Here is a 10963-nt window from a genome sequence, read left to right on the forward strand (position 1 = left end):
TTTTATGTGTTACCAGTTTTGCCCTTTATGCTCCATTTATATTGGACTCTCATGTATTTTACAAGAAAGATATAGCTCCAAAATTTTGTGACCATAGAAGACTACTCCTTTGTCTTTGGTATTCTAAATGTATGTAACTTTGTTTGGAGATTATAACATGACATAAATTTATTTAGAATGAAAATAATGTGATTAAGTGTAATTTACACTGATGTGGTTAAAAAATAATTGAATACTATATACAGTAAAAAATTGATATTGTTGAAGGATAAAACTAAAATTTATTTCTATGTATCGTTTTTGTCCCTAACGTTTTTCTCCTATTTAAGTCCCTAACGTTTCAAAATCGTCTCAATTTTGTCGCGCCGTCAATTCTGTTAATGAGTGTTGGGAGTTCAAATTTCGCCTTGTATATACAATATCAGACCCTTAGATAGGAACCTAGATCTGCAACAAATTAATCTTTGACTTATTGGGTTGGGGATTTGTGGAAAAAAAAATATAGTTTACCTAACAAAAAAAAATCAATTGATGTATGTTGACAATTTTATGAATGTTGAATGTTCTTGAGTATGCAATTGGAGGAGGTTCTACACTTCTACATCTAAACATGGCTGGCACCTACTCAATATTTTTTTGTTTACACTGAATTCACATCCAAATTGTTTAAGTGAGAAAAACAACAACATTATAAGCTTGTTTAAGAATGATGTTAAGTCTTTTCAAAGTTAACAAAATAATATGAATTCTTACCTGTCATATTCCTACCATATATATTTTTATGCAGCTTTGTCTTTTAGCAAAGGACACGTCCTTCTCACAAAAACCATTAATAAGCAGCCGTGATTATCTCAAATCAAATGTGCTTTTGATGTACTTGGATCCTAATTCATCATCTTCCTTTGACTTCAAACCATTTTATGCCTACCATGTGTTCTACTTATTTCCTCAGTAGGTGAAAATTTCTCACATTGGTTCATTTTCTTGGATCATCTTTCAGTCATCACTGGAAAAGAAGATAACTACTTTTGAAGGTTTGAATTCTCTTTTCTTGTTATGTTTTCTGCATTTTCTGCAGCTTTATTTATACTATGATAATATTTGATCATTCTTGAAATTTTCCTTTTTTATTTGATTTTGATATTGAGAAGTTTTAATAAATTGCTGCTTCATATCTTCATGTGGATTCATGGTTAATAAGAATCCAATTCATTAGATGGGGTATATTGCATTTATGGTTTTAATTTTTAACCAGACTCGATAAATGTTATCACTGTTTCTATGGAAGATTGAAAGGGACAAAAGCTTCATATATCTAAAGTTTTCACCATATAATAATGCTTATTGTTGGTCCACTAAATTAATTAGTTATTTTCTGCCACCTTTTTTATTTAAGGAGAAAAAAAAAAGGACCTTTCCCTGTTTGTTATTATGACTGAACCAGTATCTTAATTTGATTGCACACAAATGCATTAGGCATTGCCATAAAGATTTGATTGTATTAGAGTGAATATGTTTACATCATTGGAACATAGTTTCTCTGAGAAAGAAAAGGACACTTTGTGAACTAGGTGGATGATTGTGATCCCATTCATAATTGCAAAGATTTTCAATTTGGCTCTGCATCTTGTGGATGTAACTAAACGAATATTTATACATCTTTTCAGGTCTAGCATGGAAACTAACAAAAAAATCAAATTAGCAGAACAAGGTTCTCCTGAAGTTCCATCACTAATTAAGTATATATCATCAAATGAAGTAGTTGGATTTGATACTGGTGATGCTCAACTTCCAAGCCCATCTACCAAAGTAAGACATATTTAGCTCCTTTCGGTGTGGTTCACAGAAGGATTTTGCGTTCCTGGGAGTGCGAAAGCATTCTGCAAACCACACACACCCTCTGTACTTTTTCAAAACTCGTTTATAACCTCGGATTTATGTTCAAAATCCAATTGATTGAATTTTGAATGTTGCAACAGGAAAGTGAATTAACATCAATAGAAAGACAAGGTGATGAAGCTGTGGTGATCAACCACCAAAGGAAGCAATCTGTTTCAATCAGCATGCCACTAACATGTGAAGAGGCTCTGCCACATGAAACCAACATGGTTTTCTTCAGTGATGAAGTTGGTAGAGACGGTGTTCCCATTTCTGCAGTTGATGCAGATTCTAAGTCTCCACAGCAATCAAAATATTACTCTCAACCAATGCCAAAGGCCTATGTGCACCCTACTGATTCATCACCTCATGGAGCAGAAATTCCAAACCATCCTGGCATCAGAGCCTTCAGGGATAAGAGATTTGATTCCTTCAAAACATGGTCTGGAACACTTGAGAGACAGATATCAATGCTTAGAGGGAAGTCACCCAGACATACTAGAGAAGAAGAAAACAATAATAACAACAACAACAATGCCAGGAATACTGAAAGGCCTGTACCAGTTGATCGATATTTCGATGCATTGGAAGGACCAGAATTGGAAACACTAAGGGTATGTATGTGGTAGCCTTCTTCCACATCCAAAACAGTTATTAAAAAATCCAATTTTGGGTAATCTGAAATTAGCCATTATATTTCATACATAATAGACTTGTGATGCAAGAAAATCTAGACTTAAATTTACTTTGCACAAGTGAACAAGATCATATTTAACTCATTGAAGGTCTAAATAATTTACTTATTATGGATTGGTTCTAACATGCTATCTTGTTTTCCTGCTCCAACAGTCTTCAGAAGAGATCCTGCTTCCTCAGGACAGCAAATGGCCATTTCTTCTTCGATTTCCTGTCTCGGCTGTCGGTATCTGTCTTGGAGTTAGCAGCCAAGCAATTCTCTGGAAAACACTTGCAAGTTCTCCATCCACTGAGTTTCTTCACTTAAGCCTCAGAATAAACTTAGTCCTTTGGTTCATCTCCATTGCTCTTGTTATTACTATCTTCACCACATATCTTTTCAAGATAATTCTCTACTTTGAAGCAGTTCGTCGCGAGTACTACCATCCGATCCGTGTTAACTTCTTCTTTGCACCCTGGATAGCCCTTTTGTTCTTGGCTCTTGGTGTTCCACCATCAATCACAAAGAACCTTCACCGTTCACTTTGGTACATTCTAATGACACCAATTTTCTGCCTTGAGCTTAAGATCTATGGACAGTGGATGTCTGGAGGCCAAAGGAGGCTATCAAAGGTTGCAAACCCATCAAACCATCTTTCAGTTGTTGGAAACTTTGTTGGAGCATTGCTTGGTGCAACAATGGGACTGAAAGAAGGGCCTATTTTCTTCTTTGCTATTGGTTTGGCTCATTACACTGTCTTGTTTGTGACTCTCTATCAGAGACTTCCAACAAATGAGACACTCCCTAAGGAGTTGCATCCAGTGTTCTTTCTGTTTGTGGCTGCACCTAGTGTTGCTTCAATGGCTTGGGCTAAGATTCAGGGCTCTTTTGATTATGGATCAAGGATTGCTTATTTCATTGCCATGTTCCTTTATTTCTCACTGGTTAGTTTAATTTTTCTTCTCACATTTGATGTTTAAATATGCATATTAATCATGAAATTGCAAAGGTGCTTTATCTAGTCCCATAAATTTCAAAATTACCAATTTAGATTACATTTTGCAAATCAATTTAGTCTTATTAGAGAGTCAACCATAAGTCAATTATTACTGTTTTACTAACGTGTCATGTTACGTTATGTTGACTGGTGACGTGGCATGTCAAAGGAAATATTATGTAACGACGAGTAATAGTTGATTGTCCAAAACTAAAAATGTTCCAAAAATTGTAACTTTAGGACCAAATTGAACTTTTCTAGCATAATGAAACCAAACCTTTTCACATCAAACACTTTAATTTTAGTACTTTTTTTTTATTTCTAGCTTAAAAATCTCTTATTAATTAGTTTCATGATCCTATGATTTTGCAGGCTGTACGGATCAATTTTTTCAGAGGCTTCCAGTATGTTGATCCATCTTCTTCCATATATCTCTTATTGGTTATGAACTTTCTGACTAAAGTATCTGATATATATATTTATGCGATTTTTGATTATGCAGATTCTCACTTTCATGGTGGGCCTATACATTTCCAATGACTGGTGCAGCAATTGCAACGATAAAATACTCAAATGAGATCACAAATGTTTTCACAAAAACAATGTGTGTAATACTAAGTATCATCTCTACATTGGTGGTAACAGCACTTGTTGTAACAACCATGTTGCGTGCATTTGTGTTCAAGGATCTGTTTCCCAATGACATAGCCATTGCCATAAGTGACAGAAAGAGAAAACCCCACCACCATCATCATCATAGGAAATGGTTTCATCTTGGGCATGGAAGCCATGACACTAAAGAGATTGAGAATTACTTGAAGTTTGTGGATTCAGATAAAATTGATATAGAAGCTTCAACAACACTTCATCCCTCTAATAGCATAGAGGATTCTTCATCATCATCTACCTGAGGAGATGGTACTAATTAGTTCTTCATAAGAATAATAAAATCATGAGGATAGTTACACATGTGAGGAGCATAATAATTAAGAGTTTTGATTATTGTTCCAGTGACCATGTATGTTAGAATATGTGAAGGTTTGTGTATGAAGATTGAAGAACTGAATTTTGTAGCAAAGGTTTGTGTGATTGCAATATATTTGAGAATCATTATAAATAATGAGTACTTAATTATAATAAGAATACAATGATCCTACAGTATATAGTCTAATTAATATAAGGTATAAAAAATTAAAAATATAACAGTAATGTATGTGATTTGTGAATGTGATCAACAAAAGCTAAATAATGGTCTTGCATGCATTATTTATCCTTTCTTATGTTACCATATAATATATAACATTGAAATAAAGGAGATCTCAGTTTATTTCAAGAAAATGATTATAAGTTCAACAACACATGCAAAGTCCTCACCCAATAGAACCTCCATTTATGGTATGCACCTCCAAATTAACATTGTGCAACACCACAATAAACCACCAATCTAAATTAATCCTTACATTTTTATTATTGCGGCCAAACCCAAATTATAGGGCCAATTAGTATGAAATCGTTTAAACTAGACTAGATTTTTGAACAGATCTATTAAAACATTTTAAAAAGTCTCTAAAGATGTATTTGGAAAGGAGACTGATATCGAGAGACAAAGACTAAATTAAGTTTTTGTACTGAATTAAATTATATCTTAGTATCATATTTGAATTTTTTTGGTGACTGAGTATCATATTTAATTTAAGATAAATATAGAGATTGAGGAATATATTTAAAATTTGAAAAGTTAAATGATGGTATTTTTTGAAAAAAAATGTTATTAAAATTTCAGTTTTTGTTCCTATAAATTTCAGTCTCATGTGTCTCTACTTTGTAGAGGTACTGAAACGACTGAAATTTTGTATCTCGCGATTAAAGTTTTAGTTTCAGTTTCTAATCATCAAACACAATAATCAGTTTCTATATTTTTATGCATTTAATATTTTAAAAGTATATTGGTAATATAAAAAAAAATAAATACTTTAACAAAAGCTTTTTACTTTTGCTTACTTTAACAGATGATATCTTAAGGCACATTTTAACCAGACCTCATTTTCTTTAAAAGTTTTTGGCAATGCCAATTTTGTAATTATACATTGCTTTACATGTGTTTTTTTCTTTTTTTTTTCTATATATATTTTTCGTGTGAGATAAGATAACTATTATTAAAATGTAGGTAAAAAATATGTGTATTCTTGTTGTATTTTGTAATGAGTCAAATGGTTGAATTAAGTGAATTAATTTTTGTTAAAACATAACACCTTAACCATTAAACTCACATTTTTTTTCCCAACTTGCATGATCTATCTATATATTGATCTAGCTAATTAACACATATGGATTGAGTCTCACGTGTATCATAGGTCTCAAAGAAGATAAATTAAATTAAATGATTGAGATTGTTGGTGAATGCAAAATGAGAAAAGAAACCATCTTCACCCAAAACTGCAGCTTTTTGGTTTGCTTCTGATCCGACTCTGTTTTATCCCTAACGCCTTTGGCCACTTCTCTCCAACTCATAGGCCATTTGCTTCGAGGTTTCTTGATTCTAATAAGGCCTCAAATGTGTTCAATATATAACACCGCGTGTTTTGGATGCAAAACTGCAAATTGAAAAAAAGAATTGTAGGTTTGTTGGGTACGGTCACAGCTGGGAAGCAATGATGAATGCATGGAAGCAGAAGAAGTAGGCATCTAAAACAGGGGAAAAACAGAGTTCTTGTGGCTTAGGTATATGCAAAGAGCGAATGTGAGATAAATGTTATGACTGTGATGCATCGGAAACAATGATTGCTTAACATCTTCCCATCTTCCTACTTAGCTGAATTCAGTTAAGCCATATTGAACTGTTAGTCAAGCTTCTCAAGAAAATTCATTAACATGCAAAAATGATTTGATGACCGTTATCCCATGAAAAATATAAAATAGATATCATATTCTCTTGTCTAAACCAAATACATTACAATACTGATTGGTAACTGGTAGTTACAATTCACAAATACAAACTCATAATCTATAAGTAACACTCACTAGTACTTAGTTACAAATACACAACTCATATTTAATTTACTTTTAAAATTTCCCACACTCACTTCATGAACGACTTAGTTTTATCGATCGCTTGAAAGTAGTACTTCTGCATTATTTGCTTCCTGACTAGAATGATGTCGGCACATGGTCTCCGGTCCGCTATCAGTGAAAAGATAAGAAACCATTAACATCATTCAAAGTCCATAGGTTGAACAATATCTCATATCAACAAAAATTGAAGAAATAAGATCAACTTGAAATAAATAAAAAAGAATGTATTACCAATCAAGCTAGTAGTTGCTGCATTTATCACCACCGTTGTCACCTTGACATAACTTTTTCTGTTATGTTGTTCAAGAACCGGAAGTAAGCATATCTCCATGAGCGATTGAAGAGGATAGTGCCAAAGATCCCCCAGAATCCGACAAAGAATCCCAATCCCATGCTTGCAAAGAATGCTTGAATAAAACCATCATTCTCATCTTGGGTTTTAACCACAGATTCTTGATGCCGTTCTTTTACAAAACACAGCTTTTCAAGAGGTAGCCCACAAAGACCTTGATTTTCTTCGTAGCTTGAGGCATTGAAACTCTGCAATTGTGTGCCAGTTGGAATTTGTCCAGACAAATTATTACGTGATAGATCCAACACAGAGAGAAAATTAATTTGTGCAAGACTAGAAGGAATGGAGCCAAATAAATGGTTTCTTGACAAATCAAGAGACTCCAATGATAACAACCTTCCAATTCTTGAAGGAATTTTTCCTGTCAAGTTATTTCTTGATAAATTCAATGAAACTAGCTCCACCAAATTCTCAAGTTCTGATGGAATGTCTCCTGACAAGTGATTACTTGAGAGATCAATACCTTTTAGAAGCAGCTCATCATTCTCAAATATGTGTTCTACACCTTTCCACATCAACAAAGCAATTATATCATAATTATACACATTCCTTCCACGAGTGCGGTTGACAATATAAGAATGATAATAATTGGAATCCGTTAAGAACCTTTCTTGGGTGGTCATTGCAGTGAAGTTAATGAAACATTTGGGAATTGGGCCCCACAGATGATTAACCGAGAGATCCAAGAAACGAATGCCATTTAGAGAACATAGAGATAATGGTATACTTCCAAAAAAGTGATTTTTCCGCAAGCTTAACATTTGCAGTTGTTGTAAGCTGCTTCCAATCCAAGAAGGAATGATTCCTGATAATTTGTTCTCTCCTGCATCCAGCATCTCTAAATTTTTGCAATGCTTCATCGAGAAAGGAAGCTCCCCCGTCAAGGTATTGTTTCTCAACATCAATACACGAAGCTCAAGAACTAGTCCTATTGAATTAGGAACTTTTCCAGAGAAATTATTGTTACTTAAATCTATATAGGCTAATGATTTAAAATTACCCCAACAATCAGGGATTTGGCCAGATATATAATTGTTTGAAATATCCAATTGGCCTAATCTTTCAGCTGAATTATTGGCACATAGAAATGAAGTCAAGTCTGAAAATTTGTTGTTGGATAGATCCAGGGACACAGCATTTCGTAAAAAAAGCGGGATTGAGCCTTCGAATTGATTTGCAGCTAGAGATATGGAAGGGTATTCTGTAAATCTTAATGGAAAATCTGGAATCACACCGCTGAGATTATTGTATGAAATGTTCATGCTCACTAGCCTTGTTGATAGAGCCCAAAACCAACTTGGAGTGATATCCGAAATGCCAGCATTGGAAATATCAAGCTGCATTAATCTTCTCTGTGTCTTCAACCATTTTGGAAAATAGGGACCCAATTTACAGTGCTGCAACATTATCGCTTGCAACTGAAAAGGTGGAATCCAGTCACGATTAATTTCCAAAACAAATGAGTTGCCAGATAAGCCCAAGACCTTCAACTTAGACAAATTATGAAACTGAGAGTTTGTGATCACCCCTTCCAAAGAGTTTGAGTTCATGGTCAATGTTTCCAACTGTGACGGAAATTGAATTCCTTCAGGAACCTTCCCATTTAGCTTATTTTCAGACAAATATAAATGTGTTAAAGATGGGAAAATTGAGATGTCAGGCAAGGTTCCTTTGAATTTATTATTTCTGAGATCCAAGTACTTGAGACTTGAGCATCCAGACAAGTGTTGCATTGCAACTGGAAGCTCTGCCGTCAAAGTGTTGTGGGACAAGTCTAATGATTCGAGACTACATATATTTCCAAAGGACTTTGGAATTCCACCTTCTATAGAGTTCGAACTGATGGACAAAGCCTTTAACTGAGATGGCAACCTGATATTGTCAGGTATTTTTCCTCTTAACTGATTTTGGAAGAGGTACAACTCTTTTAAAAATGGGAATATTGAAAGGTCATCAGGTATTGAGCCAGTCATCTGTTTATAGCCCAAATACAACTCTTGAAGTGAGTGAGTGACACAGCCAGCTGAGAGATTATGAAGAATTGATTCCAAATCTTCAGTCAACTCGCTATCAAACACCCACAAAGAAGATAAGGTGCATATATTCGCAAAGGATTTGAAATCCCTGGCCGTGATTTGATAATGAGATATGTGAAGCCGCTCAAGTGATTGCATTGTGATGTCAAAATGATTTGATGTGGCAGGTGTGGAACCCTCTAAGAGGCTGGAATCAAGGGCAAGTTCAACAAGGTTGGAAGTGACATTGGACAACCATTGGAATAACAGGGAAGGAGTGAAGGTGTTATAAGAAAGATCCAAGCTGGAAAGAGAATTAGGAAATTTGAAGTTGGAAAGTCTTAGTGTTTGTGAAGAGATAAAATGATCTGAAAGTGCACAATCGATTAGGCTGAGTTCTGTTAGTGTGGAGATATTACTGATGGCTTGTATCCAGTTATAGGAATTGTTGAGATTCAATATAGAGGTCAAGTCAAGATTGGTTAAAGAGGTAAGAGTGGATAACCATTGTCCATCATCATTCATTTTGAGAGAACCACGTGTACCGTCAAGGTAAAGCTCGTGCAAGCTTGAAAGGTTCCCAAGTTGAGATGGTATTGTTCCTTGGAAATCATTTACATCGAGATTAAGATACTCCAACTTGGACAGATTTCCAAGTTGATAAGGAATTGAACCCTCTAAGTCATTGAAATTAAGATTCAAGTATGTTAAATGAGGAAGAGATCCAAATTGAGTTGGAATTCTTCCACCAAAGCGACAAAATGACAAATCAAGATACCTCAAGCTGGTGAGGTTACCAAAGAATTCAGGGATATGGTAATCTTCAAAAGGATTGAAACTGAGGTTCAAGTACCTGAGGTGCTGCAATTCCACTAACGAGCTGGGAATCTTACCTCTCAAAAATCGTTCTTCTAAGTAGGAATAATAATCATTTTTGATGGAGTGACCGTGAAGGTCGAGACTGATTACATGGGAAGTGAGGTTGCTGCAGCGAACACCGTTCCAATGGCAGCAATCACGACCCTTCCACGAAGAGAGAATGCCGTAGTCATCAACCATGGCGGCCTTGAAAGCCAGCAGTGCTTGCCTCTCCCGCTCTGGGCACTTGACCTTTCCTCCTGCTGCAGTAGCACAAACAAGAAGAAGGTCCACCGTAACAAATAGTAAAACAGCTTCAATCAGAATCAGATTATTCATCCTCATCATGACTACGCTCATCACAAGTGAACTATGAACTCAATAATGTGCCTGTTATAGCACCATATATGGATCCAATATATAGTAGAGGACCTCCATTCGTTGCTATGAATTACTATCACTATCATGTCTCACTAAATTTCCATAGTATTTCTGACGTTGCAACTTTTAAATTTCTTGCACCATTTTCCACGGAATGAAGGTACGAGGAGGACCACAATCTTTATAGAGAGTATCTTCAATTGGGTGCTTGAACAATGAGGACGATCCATTCTATACTCCAAGCTGCATGCAACTTTGAATTGAATGACACTATTTTCCACGATATGATGTTGATATCCAATATCCTTGTAACGAAAAACTATTATTATTTAAATAATTTTAATTGTTTTCTATTAGCTCTACGAGTTAAAAAAAAGGGATGAACATTTTGATGGACAAATTATATATCTAATTGGTAACTTAAAAGATATTTGAACTCTCATTTATTTATAAACTTCATACTTGGTTCAATTGATGTATCAGTAGAAATCAGAGCAGAAAACTTCATACTTTGAATTATTCAATGACACCATTTTCCACAATATGATGTTGATAGCCAATATCCTTGTAAAGAAAGTGTCGTTATTATTTGAATAATTTTACCGATTCCTATTACTTCTATTTGCTCTACAAGTAAAAAAATGAGATCATAATTTTTATGGATGAATTCTATATCTAATTTGTAACTTAAGATATTTGAACTCTCTTTCTATTTTATTTATCTTTATAAAAGT

The 10963-nt window shown here is 34.6% G+C and overlaps 2 protein-coding genes across 2 annotated transcripts; one reads left to right on the top strand and one right to left on the bottom strand.

Moving 5' to 3' along the window:
• Positions 1-562: 562 nt before the first annotated feature.
• LOC112802944 (S-type anion channel SLAH2) lies at positions 563-4671 on the top strand. Its single transcript, XM_072237889.1, has 6 exons — positions 563-1034; positions 1668-1809; positions 1980-2492; positions 2728-3498; positions 3924-3955; positions 4054-4671. The coding sequence occupies exons 2-6, from the start codon at positions 1675-1677 to the stop codon at positions 4460-4462; spliced, it is 1860 nt and encodes a 619-aa protein (XP_072093990.1). The 5' UTR covers positions 563-1034; positions 1668-1674; the 3' UTR covers positions 4463-4671.
• Positions 4672-6448: 1777 nt separating this feature from the next.
• Positions 6449-10653, bottom strand: LOC112802945 (receptor-like protein EIX2). Its single transcript, XM_025846380.3, has 2 exons — positions 6855-10653; positions 6449-6731 (listed from the first exon to the last, which is right to left on the bottom strand). Exon 1 carries the CDS (start codon positions 10206-10208, stop codon positions 6894-6896), a length of 3315 nt encoding a protein of 1104 aa, XP_025702165.3. The 5' UTR covers positions 10209-10653; the 3' UTR covers positions 6449-6731; positions 6855-6893.
• Between the last annotated feature and the right edge of the window lie 310 nt (positions 10654-10963).

The sequence above is a fragment of the Arachis hypogaea genome, chromosome 5, assembly GCF_003086295.3.
Source record: "Arachis hypogaea cultivar Tifrunner chromosome 5, arahy.Tifrunner.gnm2.J5K5, whole genome shotgun sequence".
NCBI classification, from domain to species: Eukaryota; Viridiplantae; Streptophyta; class Magnoliopsida; order Fabales; family Fabaceae; genus Arachis; species Arachis hypogaea.

Coding starts and splice junctions, on each gene's coding strand:
- LOC112802945 (XM_025846380.3), bottom strand. CDS start 10,208: ATGAGCGTAGTCATGATGAGGATGAATAATCTGATTCTGATTGAAGCT.
- LOC112802944 (XM_072237889.1), top strand. CDS start 1,675: ATGGAAACTAACAAAAAAATCAAATTAGCAGAACAAGGTTCTCCTGAA. Junction 2,493..2,727: donor CAGAATTGGAAACACTAAGG/GTATGTATGTGG, acceptor CTGCTCCAACAG/TCTTCAGAAGAGATCCTGCT. Junction 3,499..3,923: donor TGTTCCTTTATTTCTCACTG/GTTAGTTTAATT, acceptor ATGATTTTGCAG/GCTGTACGGATCAATTTTTT.